The 22,504-nt window shown below is 46.8% G+C and overlaps 1 protein-coding gene across 23 annotated transcripts in view; it reads left to right on the forward strand.

Moving 5' to 3' along the window:
* Positions 1–22,504, forward strand: part of PTK2 (protein tyrosine kinase 2) — a 193,462-nt gene that overhangs the window by 52,108 nt on the left and 118,850 nt on the right. For 20 of the 23 annotated variants that reach the window (XR_008701993.1, XM_055545652.1, XM_055545655.1 and 17 more), the window contains 2 exons: positions 11,071–11,297; positions 22,026–22,192. Coding sequence is in view for 22 of the 23 variants with exons in the window: in XM_055545652.1 (XP_055401627.1) it covers positions 11,071–11,297; positions 22,026–22,192 (394 nt within the window). In the remaining variant the exon portion in view is untranslated. Of the gene's footprint in view, positions 1–7,767; positions 7,888–11,070; positions 11,298–22,025; positions 22,193–22,504 lie in introns of those variants that run through there. The other 3 variants (XM_055545662.1, XM_055545666.1, XM_055545671.1) reach the window with 2 other exon arrangements.

Below are 22,504 nucleotides of genomic sequence, written 5' to 3' on the forward strand. Positions count from 1 at the left end.
TCTCTTGATATCTACATGTTTTTCATAAGCATCTGATACCAGCCACAGAGGAACTTCTTATTTGTTGCCACTGAAATCAGTTCCTCCCCAGATCCTCTGTCTAATAAACGTGTCAAAGCTCTGTCCACTCAGTTCATCATGCCACCAGACCCAGGGTGCCTCTCTGATGCCTTCCTCCGTGTATAAGGGATCCATCTTTTTATGCTGACGGTTCCTCACCTTCCCCCGCTCTGGGCTGTGGAAGTTGCTTCCTGTCTGTCTTCCTATGTCCTCACATGTTCAGCCTTCACATACCTGCTGGAGGGATTTTGTAGAAACATAAATCTGGTATTATTATTAAAACTGCCTGGTGGCTTCTCTCTAGAATGAGGTGAAGCTGCAGCCCCTTCACCTGGCCTGCAGGGCACCTCGTCTGGCTCTGCCCTCATCTCCAGCTCTGGGCCATTGGCCGATCGTCTCTGTTGACTGTTCAGCGCCCAGGACGCCCAGAGTCTTTGCTCTCGTGCCTCCTGCACCTGCCATTGCCTCTTCTCTCACTCCTCTGCCCAGCCAGCTCCAGCCTACCCTTAGGTCTCCACTAAACCAGCTTCTCTCTGATGCTGCCTCCTGGGTCTTTGCTTCGGTCTTGTGTTTACTGTTATCAATCATAGTGTATTGCACTTGTTTGATCTTTTTGCTGGCTGGTAAACTTCACAAAGTCAGGGGTTGTATCAAGTTTCTTTGTGCTTGGCAAGTAATTGGCATAAATAAATATTACCTAATGAATGAGCAAATTCTATGTAGAGTCAGCTAATCCACTTGCCTTAGAAGTTGCTCAACAAAAGCAGTGAATTGGTCTCTGCGTTTCCTCTTGTAGCAGCACATGTGCTGCATTCTAGTTCTCTCAACAGATGGGTCTGGGTCGGCTCCCAGGGTCTGATGGTTGCACTGGGAATTACCTCCTGGTCCTCTGCCATGCCTGTGGGACCACAGCCATGTGGTCTGACAGCTTGAGGAGCTAATTGACTTGTGGGGGAGACAGGTTAAAAGTATATTTTTATATAAGTGTATAAACCATTTTATAGTTACAGTGTAACTATCTAGATATCTACATGTTTACAGTCAAAGAAATCAGATGCTTTCCAGAGGACACCTGAGTTTCTGAGTGCCCAGCACAGGGAGCAGTGCCCCCATGTAGCGGCCCCCAGTGCACACTGACCTCAGTGGGTCCCGTCCACCCTGCGCCTGCAGGAGGCCCTGCCCGCCTCTCCTCCGCCCTCTCTTCCCCTCCCCAGCTCCTGCAGGCCCCAGCCTCTCAGCTCTGTGTGCACCTAGCTTTCTGAGAGGCCCCTGCTGGGCTGGCTTTCTTGGCCTCTTGTGCTGTTGCTGCTCCTGCTGGAACTTTCCTTCTTCACCCGTGAAGCCTTCAGGCCTCTGCTCCGCGTGTGGCCCTCTGTCTCTCGCTGGGCCCTGCCCCTCACACAAGGTGAGCGCTGGTGACTCACACAGCTCTGCCTAGTTGCTTGTCTCCTGTTACCTGGTTCTTGCAGCCAGGCTCGGGTCTCATTTTTTGATTCTCCAAGGTGGGACATATTAACAGCACTCAGCAGTTGTTTGCTGAGTGAAAAAGAAACCTGAACTGGTAGAGTCTGGGGCATCTTTGATTCCAGCCGAGAGGGTGGGGAGGGTCCTCCGTGCTGTAGGGATCCGCACGCAGAGGCACTGAGAATGATGTGGGCGTGTTCTGGAGAGCCTGGGCTTCTCCACTGATGGTAGTTTGAGCTGCGCAAGGCCATTGGAGGGGGTGAGGAGGGAAGCCTTGCCCTGCACCCTGTTTCTCTGAGGGCTCTCCTTGCTAATTCTCTGCCTATCTCTGAAGCCTGGGGCTCCGTGGCCGGGCCTCGGGCCTTGTCGCCCCCTCCCCAGGCACCGTCCTCCCCTTACCCCACCCCACGGGAGGCACACGTTGTCTGCCTCTGCCCCTCACCGTCTTTCTGCCTCGGGCGCCATCCGCCAGTTCTTAGAACTCCTCAGGTGTGGATGCGAGTCCCCCTCCCGGGACACGTCTCCAGTCACAGTTCCCTCTGTGAAGCCCCAGCCACCCGGCTCCGATTCCCTGAGTGTCTCCCTGGTGCTGGTCCCTTTCCTCGCTTCGTAGGGACTTCACTGTGTAAATGTTGGTGCAGTTGTTTGTGTCCCCCGCAGGGAGCAGGTGTGTCTGGTGTGCGGGTTTATGGTAAACCAGGAACATGACAGTAACAGGTTTCTGCCGCTGCAGGGAGGGCAGGGAGGGAGGGGACGGTGAGGAGCAGGGGTGTGTTCCGTGTCCAGGATTCTGATGTCTTGACCGGAGCATCGCCGTGACCCCTCTTCACTCCTGTTTAGAGTCCTGCTGGCACTGCTTCCCTCACCCACGGGCTGGTCCAGTGGGGATTCAGACCCTTCACTCATCCTCATTGTGTTTGGGGAAGGGGCCGCTCGTTCTTCCCGGGATTTTCTCCACACGTGGCTCTAGAGCTTTAGCAGGACATGGGGTTTTTGCTTAGATACGCCCTTCTCGGCAAGGTGGGGAAAGTGTGTGCCCCGGTTTATCCGTTTAACACTCACCACCCCCAGCCCTGCCAGTTCTCCTGGTTTGGGTAGTAAGACATGAGTGTACCCCCTTGACCACCTTGTGTGAAATGGGACCCTCCTGCCACTCCCCCGCTTGCCCTTTCACTCTCCTCACCAGCGCATGCTCCCCTGCCCCCTGCGGTGAAATGCACACCTAGGAGGGAACCGGTCTGTCCTGCTCTTGGCCTCCTCACTCAGGAGGTCAGGAGCCTCCTGGGCAGGTGACTGTCTGCCTGCAGCAGCTGAGGTCTGGGTGGCCAGAAGCCTTGAGAAGGGTGGTGCAGAGTTTTTGAAAACTAGATAACTACTGAGTTCTTTTTAGTGGCTTTATGGTTAGTGATACTGATCTTTAAAAATAGTGTTTACAATTAATTTTTAAATAATACTTGTTATAGCTGTCATTAGCCACATGTGTGAGACAGAGTGTGTGTGTGTGTGCGCGCGCGCGCGTGTGCAGCTGTCCTAACTAGGCTGAATGCTCTTCAGGTTAGAGTTACGGCTTTTTTAATCCATACTAGAGGAGAAGGCAATGCCAACCCACTCCAGTACTCTTGCCTGGAAAATCCCGTGGACAGAGGAGCCTGGTAGGCTGCAGTCCATGGGGTCGCACAGAGTCAGACACAACTGAAGCGACTTAGCAGCAGCAGCAGAAGTTGGCTCAGTAAATGTTTGTGCAGAACCCGTTACTCTCAGGGAGGTGTGTCCCCTGCGTTTGCCCACAGGGGCCCGGCAGGAACAAGTGGCTGGGGCAGCTGGCAGTGAGAGAGCAGGCAGGAGCAGCAGCCCCCTGCGGCTGGCTCTCGGCAGAGCTGGCATGGGGGTGGCCGCGACGGAGGGCGAGGACGGCTGCTCGGCTGTGTGTTGCTGTGTTGCCAGGCAGCGCTGCGGCCTGCTAGTGACCGAGTTGTCAAGCGAAGGTGCAGACTCAGCACACCCTGGGCGGCAGGCCTTGCTGAGCAAAGGCTTGGCCTCTGCAGCTCTCCTGCCTGGTTGAGCCCTGTTCACCAGGCCTGTGGGCTTGGGCAAATTGCTTCTCTCTTCCCACATCCAGAAGGTGGGGAATAGAAGGTTATTATGAGGATTAAATGATTTCATTTTTAAGTGCATAGAACAATCTTGGCACAAATGCAGCATGAATAATTCTTGAAGTAAACCTCTGAGCCCTGGCCCTAGTCTCATGAGTGGCCTTTACAATAGCATGTTTCAAATCAGACAGTCGAGATCAATCTCTGCATGTTAGGACAGTCGCTCTTCATTTGTGAACAGCAGGTCAGCTCTAGACGGGGAGTGCTTGCCTCATGCTGTTTAGATTTGCCCAGTGCCCACATCCCCCCGCCCGAGAGAGCGCACCAGCGGGAGTGTTTTCCCCAGGCAGGTTCACTCCTCTTCCTTACGAGTGCAGCTGGGAAATCTGTTTGTGTTTTAGAAGGCTTAGAGAACCTGCATCACGATGTCCGAGGCGTGTGTGTCAGGCCCCCTTTCCCCAGCCTGCGAGCAGCTGTGGTGGCCCGCCCCTCATCCCGCGTGGCTCCCTGGTTCCCTCCTGTAACCGGAGGCATGAAGTGCCTCCTTCATCTGGCTTGTTGTTCCCAGTAACAAATACCAAGCGGAATTGATCTTTTCCTTCCTGCCCAGCCCCCTCCACAAACAGGTCTGCCCCTCTTGTGTTCCTTATCTCAGTGGAATGCTATCACCTTCCCACTTAGCTGCCCAAGCCAGAAAAATGGCTGCTGTCTCCTTCAGTCTTACAAATGCAGTTTGATCAATCCTGTCCTCCTGGATTTTTTTTATAGCTTTCAAATTTTTGGTCTCAGGCCATAGTCAGTCCTGTCTGGGTTATAACAGAAGCCGTCAGATTGGTCCGAACAGACTTGAATGCCTGCCCAGGTGCAAATCCTAACACCGGCCAGGCTCTGAACCTGCCTCTGCAACCGGGCCTTGTCCTGCTCCCCTGCTGATTGAATTTGAAGCCTCACTGGCCTCGCGTTGGCTCCCGGGGTGCTCTCGCCACACTAGCCACCTTGTCTTTTGTCAGGTTTAGGTTTTGATGCCCGCTCTCAGGACCCCAGCTTGGAACTCGCCTTGTGTAGGAACCCCGACCATGTCCCAGGTCTGAGCTGGGCCTTTCCTTTCCCTGGCCTCTCCCCAGCAGCATGTGCTCAGTGCATTTGTCTGTGGTGGCTTTTGGTGGCTTTTCTCAGAGGACCTCTCGTCAGGGGTTCCTGGAAGAGTGCATTACATTCAGGGCCGGGGAAGGCCGAGTTCGTAGGTGGAAAGTACATGATACACTAAATAAAATTAGAAGGTAGCTCAGTGCTTTTGATGCAGGCAACCTAGCTGACCGAACTTGCCTAGGGATCGCATGGTGATACTGGTTGGCGTGGGGTCCATTTGGGCAGGGGCTTGCACACCCTCTATGTGCTGTGCTGAGGCTCTGTGGCTCGCCTCTGGACCGGCTGGGATCTGGTGTGGAAGTGAGCATGCACACTCGCAGCTGTGTGACTTGGGGCAGTTGCCTAACCTCTGTGCCTTAGTGACCACACATGTAAGTGAGGTGACTGATGGGCGCCACCGTGTAGGGCTGCCGTGCGAAAGAGACGAGTCAACTGTGTGAGAGGGGTGATCGGGTCGTGGCAGTCCTGCTGTGTGAAGGACTCCTTGAGGGAATCTTTTCCTAAACAGGCGAAGCTTTTTGATGCTGTATGTGGTGTATTAGACGTGAACTTACAAGTGCTGAAGGAATAATTTAATGTATGTTTTCTACATTGATTTTGATCATCTGCTTTGATGAATTCTACTTTAATTTACATCATTAAGTATTTTAATTATAAAATAGTACAGAAAAACATTTTAACCATGTTTCTTTCATCTGGGAGATTTAGTGACAAAGAAGTGTTTGAGAAAGTCTTTCATGTTTAATGTGTTTAGTGGTAATTGGGAGTCACCTGGCTCCAGGGAGACAGGCTCAGCGTTGCTGTTCCCAGGAGACCTGCGGGGGGTTGTGTCGTGTGGCACAGGTTCACCCAGGCACCCATTCTGTCCAGCGCTCCAGCCAGCCACACTGCCGTCCGTTCTTTTCATCCCAGTAGCTGCTTATGGAATGCCACTGGCAGCGTTGGGGAGATGGCCCTCCTCCTGTCGTGTGACTCCACCATGGCCAGTCGTCACCAGAGAAGTTGTGGCAGACGTGTGCCTGCGACAGGAAGTGCAGTTCACAGGCTTTCTCCCTGACAGTCCTGTGCAGGCCGGGGTCCTGCTTCACACAACATTGTCCCTGTCATGTGTGATCCATCGTATACATTCGGTGCTTGCCAGTGTTGTTGGGACGCAGTGGTGAAGAGCTGTGTGTCCGTGCCTGCTGAGAGTAGTGGACTGTGTCACTGAGCTTTAGGATTTTAGGGGAAGGGAATGTCGTTAGGCCACTTGATGGGCCCCTACAGTGTACCTGAACTGAAAGAGTTTTTCAGAGCTTCAGTCTCAGACAGTCACAACCCAACCACTGAGTAGCTTTGTGTTCCTGGAATATGGTGACTTTTATTTTAGACTTTATACCTGCTAATGGAGCTAGGACTGTGCGCCTCTAACAGTTGTGGTGAAAATGAAATTAAATGAGACTGTGTGTTTATGCCTTGCATGTAGAGCCACTCAGTAAGTGGCAATTTTAATTATTTGTAATGAATGTTGGTACTGGCTAGACTGTTAATCTTAGAGCTAGGTTTCATGTGTCAGTTTTAAGGAAAAATGAATTTTGCAGCCACGTGTAAAAATTTGTGCTTATAAGTATCTTTGCATTTTTTGGCGATAGTGTCCCATATTTTTCAATAGAGTCTTAAAGACATCTGTCTTGAGTATGCGTACATGTGTATATGTAGGGCCATATATCATAAATGCAGTTAAAAACTCCTTTCATAAAAAGATGGTAAATGAGTATTTTCATATTTGCAAACATCACATATTTTACTTGTTTTTCAAAATAGCACATGCATGTGCCAATAAGAGAGTGGCAGAGGCAGAAATGCAGATATCGAGAACACTTGGCATTTATAAAATGTGTCCATGTGAATTGCTTCTGTGCTGGATTTGTAACTGTGGCTCGAGCAATTAATTTTAACTAGTGTGCTTTGGCACTGCATGTTTCTTTTGGTCAGTTGTTGGATAAGAGTCTTCTGACAAACCTTTTTTGTTCTCATATTTGTAAATAAAGATGTGTAATTGAAGTTACAGCATCCATACAGTAAAGTACATAAATCCTACATAGCCTGGCCCAGGTTTTCTGCCCCCTTCCGAATCTGTGTTGGAAGGTTATCAGCTCCCCGCAGCCTCCCTTCTGGCCCCTTGCAGTCGGTGCCCCCGGAAAGGAAACCTGAGTTGATTTCTGTCACCACGACAGGTCCCAGTTAAAATATAAACAAATAGGTTATCATACTCTGAATGCTCTTAATTTTCAATCTGAAATACATTTATCTTATCAGCACTCTATTAATTTGGGTTTTACATATATGTTATATTTTGCCATTCTTCATTTCCTTAGGATTTTTTTTTTAAGTCTCCAATATTCAGTTACTTTTAAGGTTTCTAACTAATCAGGGATCTTAGAAATTAAGTACACAGTATGGCAAAAACTTTTAACTACCTGGTGGAAATAACTTTGTAGAACTCTAATCGAACATACATGAAGTTACAGAAAAAATAGCCAACTCTAGGAATGTTGACTTTGCTTTTGAGCCACACGTTCTGGATTTGCAGCCAAAAGAACTTAGTAAAGGTAGGTGTCTTTTATGTCTTATTGACTTAAGTGAAGAAAATAATTGTGACAGGAACAGATGTCACTGAGGAAGTGACATGGCAAAAAGTTTGCATTAGAGAAACACTCAGGTGTTTCATGACATTGAAATTACAAAGAATAAAATGTAGAAGGAAAGTGACCCAAACCTAGGAAGGCATGTGAGATTTGTCCAGGCACTGAAAAGATGCTCACTCTGTATCTTTAATTTAACAGTGCAAAGAAGGAGGCAAGCATTCTGGTTGTCGTTTTATGTCCCACACTTCCAGGTGAAGGAAGAATCACTGCTGCATACGTTAGTTGAACATACACCGTATCACTTGTCTGTTGCCGAAAACAAGACATCTGACACGTGATGGCTTCAGATGACGTGAGCTTTTTGTTCTGTTCAGGTCTGCAGTCTGCGCAGGGCTCGGCGGGGCCGGCTCAGCTCTACTGTGTGGTGTTGTCTGCGGCAGCACAGCTGGGAGTCCGTGGGTCTTTCGAGTTGGCTCTGTCTCCGTTTTCCAGAGGTGATGCCACCCATCAGTGGGAAGCTCAGCTGGAGCTGTGGCTCTTGGAGCTCTGGTCTTGGGTTGCTTGAACTTCTGTCTAGTGTGGTGGTGGACTTTGTGAGTGAGCATCCCAGGGCCACTGTGGGAACCTCGGTCCCTTCTTTCCTTTTTTTTTTTGGTGTTGCCTTTAATGACCTAGCTTAGGGTGTATCTTAGCCTAGTCTTAAGCCAGTTCAAGTCTGAGGGGAAGGAACATAGACTATGCCTCTTGAAAGAGGTGTCAGAGTCACACTGGAAGAAGAGCACTGGGAAAGGGGTGAGTTTGAAAATACACACTGTAACACACTGACATTATAATACCAAGTTCTGTTCGGTCCAGTCGCTCACTTGTGTCCGACTCTTTGTGACCCCACGGACTGCAGCACGCCAGGCTTCCCTGTCCATCACCAACTCCCAGAGCTTGCTCAAACTCATGTCCATTGAGTCAGTGATGCCATCCAACCATCTCATCCTCCGTCGTCCCCTTCTCCTCCTGCCTTCAATCTTTCCCAGCATCAGGGTCTTTTCCAATGAGTCATTTCTTCGCATTAGGTGGCCAAAGTATTGGAGTTTCATATATATCCTTCCATGTAACAATATCAAACATTTAAATAATGTTAGCTTCTCTGTCTAGTAAAATCACTGTGGGACATTTAGGATACCCAGGTTAGTCATTTTATGAGAAAATAAACCCAAATCATGGGTGAAAGAACAAAATTAAGGAGAAAACTTTCACACTTGTCTAGGTTGTTTAAGGATTTACTTTAGGGTTATTATCAAATTCTTAAAACTTTTCAAGCTAGTTGATGTCATTAATTAAAAAAAAAATTTAGCTGTAGCAATTTGCGTTCTTTGCTTCTCATAATTTGGCAAGCATCTCCAGCTTTATTAAAGGGCCAGCTCATCACAAGCTTACTGAGATTACTCTCTTGGTGGGATCTTAGTATGTACAGTGAATATAAGCCAGGCGGCTCCGGAGTAAGACTCTTGTTGTGGTCCTCGTCCTTTTCTTCCTTTTTCTAATGTGCTGTCTCACGGAGCGTTCATATTGGATTGTGCAGTGAGCCTTGGGGTCAGTGCCAAGGCTTGTCAGCTCCTGTGTCCTCACACCTACCTACCTTGGGATTGCCTTGGTTCTCCCAAGAAAGAAGTTAGTGTGTGAGTGAAAGGGAGTCCTGAAGCTGGAAGGTCGGCAGCCGCCACTGACAGGCCGTCCGCTTTCCCGTTTCCTAGTCCAGTGGGCGCTGGCTTCTTGCTGCCCCAGGCAGCCTGGTGCCTGAGTGGGGCCTCGACCGATGGTGGCCCACAGGCGGGGCTCTGCTGGGACTGTCCACAGTGTAGGCCAAGCACAGGCGTCTGGAAACCATAGCAACTGGATGGTAGTTTTATGTTCACTGACTCTAATGATGGAAGTTTTGTGCTTGGCTTTTGTATGTCTTCTATTTTTAAATTTCATTTTTCTAGAAATTCCTCCCCATTGTATTTTACAAAGTATTGGTTTGTGACAAGTTGGAAATGAAAACAAAGCTGGTCATTTACCACTGATGGTTTGAAGAATAGGGGTCTAAATTACACAAGTAAGCCAACTTTAAAAACCTTTTCATTTCCTCTTCTTTGATAGTTTTTTGAAAAAGATATTCAAAAGATATTAACCAGTTACAGGTGCCTGTAACAGGTTAATCTTGAAAAGGTCTAAAAAATGCAGCCAGCCACAGATTGCAGAGGGCTGCAGCTACGAACTCCAGTTGGAGCCCACCTCTCTGGTGAAGGAGGGCGAAGGCTCTTCTCACTTAGAGACAGAGAGTTGGCAGCCCCAGTTGTACGTCTTCAGCCATGGGCCAAAACCAAGTAGAGAACCACACACACAGCAGAGAATTCTCTTAATTGTTTGGAAGCAGAGGAGTCAGTATAGCAGAGAACAGCACTTAGGACTTCTCTTTCCTTAGTGGACACCATCCCACAGACTGACCAACCCACATGCCAGGCTCTCTGAAGCCTCAGTCCTGCAGAAAGACAGATAGGAACACCAGCAGTAAGGGTGGCTGGTGGTGAACAGACTTGCACATGGACTGTCCAGAAAGGCCAAGGAAGGCTTGATAAGGTGGAGGTGTTGGCCAGTTTGAGAGTTTATAGCACAAATGGAATTTTGACAAGCAAGTCAAAGCTTGAATTGATAAAGCAGAACCACATTCTGTGATGGAAAGCAGCTTCTATCATGGTAACATCACAACGGTTTATCCTCTAAAAAACTTTAGACCTACTTTTTAGAGGTTTAGGATTTTGCCATTGAGTTTTGGCCACAGGGGTATCTGGATTGTGCATTGTTTCTGGTTTAGCACCTCCCTGACATGCTCCCTATCACGCATCTTGCTGACCCGGGAGCAGCGTAGGGTAAGGGTGCCAGCCCTCGTGCAGGGAAAGTCCGCGTGTAACTTGTGCTCAGCCCCCTGTGCGAGGGCTCCTCTGCACCTGCGGTTCCACTTCTGGGGATTCAGCCAACCAGGGATTGTGTAGATCTGTAGTGTTTATTTACTATTGAAAAAGATCTGCATAGAAGTGGACCTGGGCAGTTCAAACTTGCCTTATTAAAGGGTCAGCTGTAGTGATTTTTTATCACTAGTGTATCATTTCTTCTGACCACTCCAAAGATGGAATGTTTCTTTTCAGGAAGCAATTGATACTATATTTATTCATCCTTACTGTCTAATTTGGGGAGCAAAAGAGATCACTAAAATAAAAGATTTTGAAAATAGGCAGTAAAATTAACACCTTTTGCTTTCCTATGAGATATTTCTGACAGATTTAGAGTCTGTGGTTTAAAGGGGGTGGTGGTGTTACTTTGTTTATAGATAACAGCAAGTTTTGAACAGAGGTGAAATAAGGTTCCCAGACTTGAAGTAATTTGTTTAACAAATATTTATTATGCTGCTGTGAATCAGGTGCTGCTCTGGGTGGAGGTGGGGGGAGTGGTGGGAAGGGGCTGGTGGTGGGAAAGAGTGATTATCCAGGTGCAGGTCTCAGGTCGTCTCAGGCTCACCTGCACACAACACGTCATAGGGAGAGCGCAAAGAACAGTGTTGTTACATTAGTGTATCACTAAAATCCGTTTTAACCAGTAGATTTCAAATATTGTACACTGATAAAACTTATTTTCTTTTCCAGAATATGACAGATACCTAGCATCTAGCAAAATAATGGCTGCTGCTTACCTTGACCCAAACTTGAATCACACGCCGAGTTCAAGTACCAAGACTCACCTGGGAACTGGTGTGGAGCGTTCTCCTGGGGCCATGGAGCGAGTATTAAAGGTCTTTCATTATTTTGAAAGCAACAGTGAGCCAACCACTTGGGCCAGTATTATCAGGCATGGAGATGCAACCGACGTCAGGGTGAGTATGTTTTCCTGGGATACACCCTCAGTGTGTGTTTAGGCTAAATGTTAATGGCACACACCGAAAAGGCAGGGTAATAATTGTTATTCCAATATATCAGCGATGCTAGCTTTTCTCTATAGTACTTACTGAGTTAATATGTGACTGACTAGAGTTTTAATTTATGTAAAATTTCTTAGAAAAATAACTGCATCATATATAATGCCATTGACTTTTCTTTCCTGTTTTTTAGAAAAAAATTTTTGAAGTGCGTAAGGAAACAAAACAATTAAAATAGCCTCTAATTCTGTTGAAATAAATTGTTTTCTAGAAAGTGTAATTTTGAATCTCTTTGCACGATTCCAGATAGGACAGATTCTTAAAAAACAAATGTCTCCTGTATACACACGCCTGACGAGGTTCTGGGGATGTGAAAGACCCTGCCTTGGATAGCCTCCAGTCTGTGGTGGGTGGGTCCCGGGGGCCGGGCCCACGGGGCGTCACTGCATGTGAACGTGGGAGTCGCTGGATGAGCTCCCTCCGGGCGCTGGTGAGAGTGGGTGGTGAAGAGCTGTGGGGCAGCACTGCGTAGGCAGAGGTGGCTGAGAGGAAGGAGTGAGCACCAGACTCAGGAAACCGAGTTCGGAATGCAAGCTGTCAGGATGTTTATTTGATCCAGTGTTGAGGAAGCCCCTCCTCCCTGCTGCTCCTCTGCTTAGTCCATATTCATCTTTCAGGAGGACAAGCATCCAGTGAGGAGGACCATCAGATATACTCCTTCCCTTTTATTATAACGAGATTAATTTACTACTCGTTAACTTACACGCCTTAACTATTTTTAAGCACAACAAAGGAAGTGGTAGAATTTAGACTTAAGGCTCTGTGTTACATGTAAACTCTATGTGATGTTGTTCCATCTGTGGTGCTGTAATACTGACACTCAGGTGGGTTATTAAGAGTCATTCACTTAGGACTGAAGGAGGCGTCAGTATCTACCCGTGTGCTGTGCTTGAAATAGTCTCTTTTCACAAACGTTTTACGATACTTGCTGACTTTTTCTAGTTTATCTATAGCTCTGTTTCATATTTAACTTTATAAATGCAGTCTCTGGAGAGGAAACCTTGTAAATGTAACGTCTATGGGAAGGCATATGTTAGGGCATTTTGTAGTTGTATAAATTTCAGATACAAGAGAGGAAATTCTTTAAACCGTTGCATCAACCTTAATAGATTTCAGAATATTGTGCAGGAGGGGAGCCTTTCAAAGGTTATGAATTTCCCAAGACATTTAGGAGATGTTAAGAGTTTCTTGTATCAGGAGTTTCACTTTGGGAAGGCTCTGTGACAGATGTGCTGTGGTTTTAATATGCGTGCTACACATGAGAGGATTATACCGTGGAAAGAACCAGTGATCACTGGGCACGTGTCAGCCTTTAGCCGGTGTTAGAACCTGACCAGCATCGAAACATTCGTATTGTGAAGAAAAATTTAAATCAGATAGAAACACATAAGTTATGAGAACATATTTCTCAGACTTCTGTGAAGATCAATATTAGCACATCTGTGAGGCCAAAGAGCAAGTTGTTCTACTTCACAGTAATTGATCAGTGTTTAGAATTTAGCAAGTCTTAGCAGTTGGTGATTGATTTTCAGCATGAGGCAGAGAAACCTCGATTGGCATGGATTGACCCCAGCCCTCCCCGGGAATAGCATGAAATCCACATGATACTGGATCAATGTGATGGCAGGTGGGAATTACTCATAACCCACTTTTATCTAGTGCTGTAACATCTGAAAATGCAGGATTTTCATGTAAATTAAGATGGATCTGAAGGCCAACCATTTTCTGAAAGGAGATAGCTTATCGTTATCTAGAGTTGCTTAGTAATTAGATTGAGTCTCAGACCCTGTTGCTGCACTGCCCGATGTGGAAGCTGTGTGCCACTACTGAATACTTGAGTGTAGCTAGTCTGACTTGATGTTTTCTAAGTGTATTGGAAAGGACTGAAGCTGAAACTGCAATACTTTGGCCACCTGATGCGAAGAGCCGACTCAGTAGAAAAAGACCATGATGCTGGGAAAGATTGAAGGCAGGAGGAGAAGGAGGTAGCAGAGGATGAGATGGTTAGATTGCATCAGTGACTCAATGGACATGAGTTTGTACAAGTTCTGGGAGATAGTGAAGGACAGGGGAGCCTGGTGTGCTGCAGTCCATGGGGTGACAGAGAGTTGGACAAACTTAGCGACTGAACAACAACAACAAAGTAAAAATAAACCCTAGGTTTCAGAGATTTAATATGAAAAAGGAATGGAAAATATCTCATCAGTTATCTGTTAGTTTTGTTCTTGGCATACTAGGTTAAAGGAAATGTATCATTAAAATTAAATTCACTTGTACCTTTTTGCAGTTTTTTAATGCGGCCATTAGAAATTTTTAAATGGTGTACGTGGCCTGTGTTATGTCCCTGCTGGACAGCTATGCTCCGTAAAAAGTAGTTTTCTGAGAGGCTGCTTGACTCAGGAGAACCAAAACCTCTGCAGATTCCTTTTTACCAGGAAAACTCAGGATTCTTGTTATAATTCATTAAAGAAGTTTTCAGTTCTTTAATTAACAAATTTTACTCCCATTACATATATGTGCTAATTACACACTAACAGTATAGTGGTTGCTGACAGGATTCACAGGCTTCCGCTGTGAATAGGTGGAGTGTATAGAGCAGGTGTAGTAGGAGAACTGTGCTCATTGAAGGGCTGTGGACATCACAGGCCTGGGCCTCGTGGCCTTGACTCCCGGCCGTCACCAGCCACGTGTGCAGCTCCTGGGTGTGAGGAGGTGGGGTCTGTGAGATGGGCACACGGGCACGCTCCGTCTCCATAACCAGCCTCGCCTGTGGCCACGTGCCGCCAACATCAGGTGCAGGTCGTAAATCCAGTTGTGACTCCTAAACCGGGGAACAGGCTCGTGTGTCCCACCCGAGTAATCAGAAGCTCATGGTCACAAACATCGCTTCTCTTGCCCATAGGCCAGTGTCAGTGCCATGTTCCAGGCAGCTCTGGAGATAAGTTTGGGGTCAGTGCAGAAGAGTCAAGGTTAGTGTATGGAGAAGATGCAGGTTCTACCAGAGAAGTCTCCTACTTAGGAAGAAGGGCGGTGTTTACATCAGACCGTTATCAGCGATGCCAGCTGCAGGGTAGCACTGAAACAGGGTCTTCAGAGGCCCTGGGGGAAACACCTTGTGTCTCTGAAGTCTAAACCAGGTACATTGTCAGCCACCAACATGTGGGATGAAGGTGTCTATAAGAGCAATAAGGACATGGAAAGTTCATTCTGTAGGCTGTCTTTGAAAACTCAAGTAAATGACATATTGGAGCGCGAAGAGATGTGGACCCAGAAGGAAGTCCTATAGTGAATGCCAGAGGCTGGCCCAGGCCCAACCTGCCAGCCCCTCCTGGCCTCTTAGGTCTTTGTCAGTCCTTACAGCCCTGGCCGTGGTTCCATCCTGTGCTTTGCTTAGTCCACATGGCACCCCGTTCTGGTTGGTCTCATCTTCAGTTGAAGACCTGACGCTCCCACACTGTGTCTCTGCCTCTCTTCTCTGTCTTCACTTTTCTTCCTCCAGAAGAGCCATCCACTGCTTCAGATGAAGGGTTTCCCCTTCTTTTAGGTAAGTAGGCCCCGTGCAGCGTCTTTCACTGCCTTTGCTCACACCCAGCGTCCAGTATGTTAGCTTGTCCTGTCCATGTTGTTTTTATACGTACCTGGAACCCACACCTCCCAGGGCCTCCCCTGCACACCTCTCTTGGAGCCCTGCGGTCTCCTGACTGACGCTCACCTTCCCCGTTGTCCCTGCCCCGTCTATTCACAGCCCGGCCACCTGAGCCATCCTGTTCACACGAGAGCCAGAGCACATCACTCCTCCACTCGCAGCCTTCCACACCTTCCTCTCTAGAGTGAACGCCAGCCCTAAAGGAGCCCCCCGCCTGCTCCTCTCCCGCTCTGCCTTGCGGCCTTCTGTCCTGGCACCACCCCTTTTACTTCCTGCTTCCTGTCTTTCTCTCATGTGCCAGTCTTTGGTCTTCTCGTCAGTAATCTGCTCAAAAGCCCCAGGAGCTCCCCGTTCTTCAGGGGCCCCCAGGGACCTATGGGATTGGCTCCTTGTCACCTGTCCCGGACCTTCCAGAACACAGCACATCCTTGCTGATGCCTTGTCTTAGTTCAGTGACAGCCACTTCAGACTTGTGATCTGCACCGCTGGACAGTCACACACTTGTGTTAGTTCAGTCCCTGAGTTTGTGGCCATTTGTTATGCAGCAACGAGGAACTGAGGGTGACTGTAGATGATGAAAACAGAAGTGCCTGCTTTGTCCTGAGGACCGTTAGGGGGGCCCCGCGTCTGCTGCTGGACCAAGGGCAGGAGATGTGCTGCCTTCTCCAGAGCAGGGCTGGATTTCTGCATCTTGTTTTGCTAACTGAGTGATGATAGCTTCCGACCTGTACAGGTGTGGTCAGAGAAGATGGTAGGAACCTGTTGGTTTCCTGAATGTGAAGAGCATCTGAAGGAGAGCACACTGAGAACAGTGACCCCTGGGCATAATAAAAGACACGTCGTCCTGATGAGTGTACTTGGCTGTTCATAGGAATGATGAGATGGGCAGTGTTGAGAATTATGCTCATGGCCTCAGATGTCTCCTCTAATAAACAGCAAAGTGCTGCAGGTTATCCATGAGGAGAGAGCTGAACACATCGGATACCCCTTTTCTCTTGTCCCCTGCCTCACCTTCTTCACAGACGGATTCTCTTGCTGTGTTGTTCATTGTCACGTTCTTCTGCTCAGCTCTTGACTTTCAAGGGTCAAGCTCACATCCTGCCATCGTTGCATCGCTGGCACCAGACCAGAGCACCTAGCTCTCGAGGTGATCACTGAATGAATAGGGCAGGGGCACACATCATGAGTAAATGGACGCGAAGGCACGAGTGCTCTCCACCCAAGGAAGGAGAGGGTCACTTCCTTTCAGAGCACTGTCTAAATGATAAGTGGCCAAGTTGAACCAAGCAAATCCTAACAGGAACTTCCAGAAAAAACAGAATGACAGCTTCATCTCACTAGTTAGTAACCTTGGAAATTAAAAATTTAACAAGAAGACACCCCCCTCCCCCCACCTCCGCCAACCCTGCCATCTTGGTCCATCCAATTAAACTTTTTTTTTTTTTTTAAGTTTTTCAGTGTTCTCTTTTTCTGTCTCTCAGTATCATTTGCTATAAGAAGGAGACACTGTTTAGGTTAGATTCATAATACAATACACTTACAGAATTACAGAAAAAGTCTCCATATATGACTTAAAGGAGTGTAATTCCTTATATAAATGGAAATGATTAAAAGCCACAGGACCTAGCAAAGATGTTCACTGTTGTAAAAGAAAAAAAACAAAAGAAGGGAAATTTTACAGAGTATGTTTGAAGGAAATGGTGGTTAAATAATAATGCTGTTTGCTGATTGTCCACTACCAAATTCAGCCCGCTTCCTGAAGTGGTTATAGCTTCAAGTGCCACTGCCATTGGTTCCTACCTTCTGTTTCCAGTTTCCAAACCTCATAAGGATGGATACTGTGTCTGCCTTCCTCAGAACCCCAAATCTGCAAGAATGTTCAGACCAAGTAGCTATCAGTGAATACTTATTAAGTGAGTGAGTGACTAGAAATGCCCTGATTTAGCCTACTTAATAAGAGTATACTGATCCTACCCTGTGATTAATCAGTTAACATACTTTCCTGAACTCCAGACCCATATAGCCAAGTGCTTACTGGGCATTTCTACTTGGATATTCTAAAAAGCTGAATCTGAAATCCATCAAAATGTACTTGTCATTTTACCGTCCTGTTTTCAAACCGCTTCACATGAGTTTGTGTTTCACTGAATGACATAAACATCTACTTATCTATCTGAGGCAGAATGCATTAATCTCCTTTTCTTTTCTCCTCGTATTGGATATCTTCTCAAGGTCACCAAATCTTGGTTATTTTACCTACAAAATATTTTTAAAGTACATTTATTTCTATCCATTTTTGTGTCTAGTCCCCTTATTCAAACCACCACTTTTTCCCCTTAAAATACTGTAATTATTTTTATTAGGTGTCCTTAACTTGATTTTTTAGCTATTTCTCCTCTCTAGAGCCAGAGTGATTTTTCTAAAATGTGTACCTGGGCATTTCTCTTTCCTCTTGCTTCTCGGGCAGAATCTGTCTCTTCTCTCATTTTCACACTACACCCTTGCCTTCCTGAATTTCTTTTTTCTTTTTCTTTTTTTGTCGAAGGATAATTGCTTTACAGAATTTTCCTGTTTTCTGTCAAACCTCGACATGAATCAGCCATTGGTATACATATATCCCCTCCCTTTTGAACCTCCCTCCCATCTCCCTCCCCATCCCACCCCTCTAGGTTGATACAGAGTCCCTGTTTGAGTTTCCTGAGCCATACAGCAAATTCCCGTTGGCTGTCTATTTTACGTATGGTAATGTAAGTTTCCATGTTACTCTTTCCATACATCTCACCCTCTCCTCCTCTCTCTCCATGTCTGTAAGTCTATTCTCTATGTCTGTATCTCCATTGCTGAATCTCCCTGTAAATAAATTCTTCAGTACCATTTTTCTATATTCTGTATATGTGCATTAGAAAATGATATTTATCTTTCTCTTTCTGACTCACTTCACTCTGTATAATAGGTTCTAGGTTCATCTACCTCATCAGAACTGACTCAAATGCATTCCTTTTTATATGACCCACTTTCTAGAGTAACAGAAATAAAAACAAAAGTAAACAAGTGGGACCTGACTAAACTTAAAAGCTTTTGTCCAGCAAAGGAAACTATAAGCAAGGTGAAAAGACAACCCTCAGAATGGGAGAAAATAATAGCAAATGAAACAACTGACAAAGGATTAATTTCCAAAATGCACATATAACTCAATGCTAGAAAACAAACAACCCAATCAAAAAGTGGGAAAAAGAACTAAACAGACATTTCTCCAAAGAAGACATACAGATGGCTAACAAACACATGGAAAGATGCTCAGCATCGCTCGTTGTTAGAGACATGCAAAGCAAAACCACGATAGGATATCACCTCACACCAGTCAGAATGGCCCTCATCAAAAAGTCTACAAGCAACAAATGCTGGAGAGGGTGTGGAGAAAAGGGAACGCTCATGCACTGTTGGTGGGCATGTAAATTAATACAGCCACTATGGAAGATGGTATGGAGATTCCTTAAAAAACTAGGAATAAAACTACCATATGACCTAGCAATCCCACTCCTAGGCATATACCCTGAGGAAACCAAAATGGAAAGAGACACATGTATCCCATTGTTCATTGCAGCACTATTTATAAAAGCTAGAACATGGAAGCAACCTGGATGTCTGTTGACAGATGAATTGATAAGCATTTTAAGGTCAGTGTTGGCGTCAGATGAAGCACAGTCTGTAATGTTGTCAGTCGCAGCTGGTATAATGCTGTTGGTGTGCAGTTTGGCTGCACTTACCAAAATATCACACTGTCACTAGCCCTTGACCCCGTGCATCTGTTTCTAAGCAGCACTTGTACATGTGTGTGGCCACAGCTGGAACGGTGCTTGTGGCAGGATTACCTGCACTTCCATCCCCATTTTGCCCCAAAACAGGGAAGCTAAAAAAGAAAATAACCCTCCCCCAGTAGTAAAATGGCTGAATTGCTGTGTTCGTGATGAGATGTGAGCACCATACAGACACTGGCTTCTTTTATTTTCAAATTTGGGAAGAACCCTGTGAATATCTAACATGAGAATTCAGTCAGGAAAACTTAATGTGTTTCCAAGGCCTGGGCTGTGATATAAATGAGTCAACAGAGGCTACAGAGTAGCTAAGTATTGTTCTGTGTATTGTAGGACTAGTTTATCATGAGCCTTTAAAGCCAGGATGAGAAATTTAATTTGGATCCCATGAGTGGCATATTAAAAGCCCTCATCCTGTCAGTGCTCCAGAGACAGTGCCTTCCCTAAAGGTACGTATTCCAGAAATCATACACACATATACTGACTTGTGTGTGTGTGTGGTGGATATGGTGGTGGTTGAATATTTAGTTCTCAAGTTGTTCAGTTATCCAGACCAAATCGTTGGTTCTCAGAATTACTTGTTACTGAGTACTTACGTGCATTCAGCATCAAATATTTAAGTACCTCCTATTAGACTCACAGTCTTGGCTGCTGCCCCTATGGAACGAGAAGTGACATTTCTGAGAGTCCTGGAGAATGAGAAGTAGAACCGAAATCAATATGCAAGCATAATGGAAAGCAAAAAGTGAAATAAAAGGAAGTGTCTGTGTTGCTCTTTTTTTTTTTTTTTTTTTAGTGGAGAGAGAAATTGCTAACTGTAGGATCAGCCTTAGGTACCAGATCCTACAGTCTGGGGACTCTGGTTACACAAGCCTAGGCTTAAAATTATTCTGGTGTCTTTTGGCAGTGTGATCAAGTGAACTGACAGAAATACTGTCTGTTCCATTAAGACTTCAAGACTAGGAACCTACTTTCCCCCCTAGTCAGCACCACAGTTTTTGGACCAAATCCCTGTAATTTACACCGCTTCTCTGCAGGTGGGCTCCAGTGTGTGTGCATGAGTCAGAGACATGAGGGTAACCTGTGCGAGAGGTCACCAGGGCAGACACCCAGGGAAGGTGGGGTTCCTCCTGGGGTGTCGACGGCAAGCACAAGTGTGAGGAATGGTTTGCACCCTGCCTTAACCCCCTGCATCTGGGCGTGGAGGGATTGCCTGACCAGGAGCACAGCAACAGGACGAGGGCGCAGGTGTGGTGCGGAGCCCTCGCAGGAGCAGGGCTGCCCTGGAGCTGTTGCCGCTGGGGGACGTAGAGTCGAGGGGCGACGGCCGGGTGACGCGAGTCTGTGTGCTCTCGGTAGTGAGCTGGCAGAGCAGCAGCAGGAGACAAAGGCACTTTTGTGGGAGCTTGAAAGAGGCACCAGCTCCTGTCTTTTGCCCCCCAGGGATTTGGATGTTGGCAAGGAGAGGCTGCACAAGTTGCCTTTCAGAGAATTAGCGGAAAAAGATGTTCCTTCCTGTAGACAGAGCTCACACGCCAGAGCACAGGTTTGCAGGCGAGCTTGGGGCTGGATCTGGGTTCTGTCCTCCCAGATCCCCCAATGCCCCTCAGGACGCCCTCTGGTAGTGCTCAGCCTGCACTGAATTCTCTGCGGCCCTGAATCCAGAAGCCAGAGGGATGCTTTATGCTCATCCCAGTCCCCCTTCCCTGGTGGCTCATCTGGTAAAGAATCCACCTGCAATGCAGGAGCCCCCGGTTTGATTCCTGGATCGGGAAGATCCCCTGGAGAAGGGATAGGCTACCCACTCCAGTATTCTGGCCTGGAGAATTCCTTGGAACATATGGTCCACGGAGTCGCAAGGAGTTGGATGCAATTTTCACTTTCAGTCCCCCTGCTTGAGTTCCGTAGGCTATAGATCCAGTGAGAGTTCATCTTCTTCTGAAGCTGTGGATGGCTCTTCCAGCCGGGTCCTTTCTCTTCGTCATCCCCCCGCCCCTCCTGGGCTGCATACACAGCCTTGTGCTGGGGACTGAGGAGTCCACCAGGGTGGTTGGCAGGCGTGGGAACACGGCGCACACCCTGTCCGTGGTGTGGACTCCCTGGGTCCCTGACAATTTTGTATACAGGACACGTTATTGTTTATCTCTTCTTTGGGGTAGGGTTGGGAACACCCTTAATTGTTTTATCAACAGCATTGTGTCACAGAAAAGAAATACTAGTGTGCGCAGAACTTTTACATTGTAAGTTATATGATAACTTCAGTTAATTGCTAATTGTTAGAAACCAGTGCTTTCTCTAGTAGACAGTACTGATTTTTCTTAATAGACATTTTCTTGTTAATATCTGCATCATTTAAGAAAACTTATTAATGGCCTAAAAGATTGAGCAGACTGCAGTGGACTGTGATTCACACGCCCTCATGGAAGGACGGGGTGTGGTTTCCGTCGTATTCCCAAGTGGGTCTTCCCATGTGTGCTGCCCACTTACAGACGTGTACACATGACTGCCACACCTCTGAGAGCACCTTGCCACAGCTTGGGATAAATGCCATCTTCTCTAGGGAGCCTTCTCTGATGCCCTCCTTCAGAGGTTGCCCCTCATCTCCTCTGAACTCATGGACATACATGTTGGAAGCATTAGGTTGGGGGCTCTTGGAGATTGCTGTATATTAACCAGTAGAGAGCAGATGGTTAGCCTCAACTTGAGGTAGCTTCTTATATGTCATCAATGTTATCAGAAACATGACTTTAATTATGTATTCCTAAATGTGTATTTAAAAAAAAAAAATGATACTAAGGTTGCAGCTTGTTCTCAGCAATACTGTTGGTTTGGAAAGTATAACCCTCCCCAGGTCTCATTCTTAGGAAGCCCCCCAAGGGGTGGCCCATGTGGGTGGATGAGTTGGGGTGATGCAGTGGTGGAGCTGCAGAAATCAGTAAAGAAAGGGGCAGTGCCTCTTCTTGTGGTTTTAAAAACACTTTTCTGTGTTCATAAAAATACTGTGTGTGAAAAAAGATTCCTAAGTAAAATTAAGTGATTTATTTAAATTGATGCTCTTTTTTACCAAAGATTTCTGATGATTAACTGAAAGAAATGAACATTGCATTAATTTCTAGCATGCAGTTTTTGTTTATAACAGTCATTTCTGTGGGGGGTATGTTTTAGGGCATCATTCAGAAGATAGTGGACAGTCACAAAGTAAAGCACGTGGCCTGCTATGGATTTCGCCTGAGTCACCTGCGGTCAGAGGAGGTTCACTGGCTCCATTTGGATATGGGTGTCTCCAATGTGAGGGAGAAGTATGAACTTGCCCACCCACCAGAGGAGTGGAAGTAAGATTACAAACCTACTTTGGGGCGACTCGGACGTGGTTTGTTTTGCATATAGAAGCACATATGAGAGGATGGTTATCTGTGTTTAATTTTCTCACTGATGGTCCCTGGGATTCCCATACACATAGAGGTGGCCGGTACTTGTTAGCCAGCGCTCCCTTCTGCACTTCGGTGTAGCCCGTCTTCGGGCACCCCTGGCATGGGCTTGCTTGAGCCGTCTCCTTGCTTTCGTTCTTCGGTGATGGTCTTTTGCCCTCACCCTCCTCTTGCTGGTGCTGCTCTGTCCAGCCTCTGCTCTGAGCACCGCCCGCT

Source organism: Bubalus kerabau, chromosome 14 (genome assembly GCF_029407905.1).
Source record: "Bubalus kerabau isolate K-KA32 ecotype Philippines breed swamp buffalo chromosome 14, PCC_UOA_SB_1v2, whole genome shotgun sequence".
NCBI lineage: Eukaryota > Metazoa > Chordata > Mammalia > Artiodactyla > Bovidae > Bubalus > Bubalus kerabau.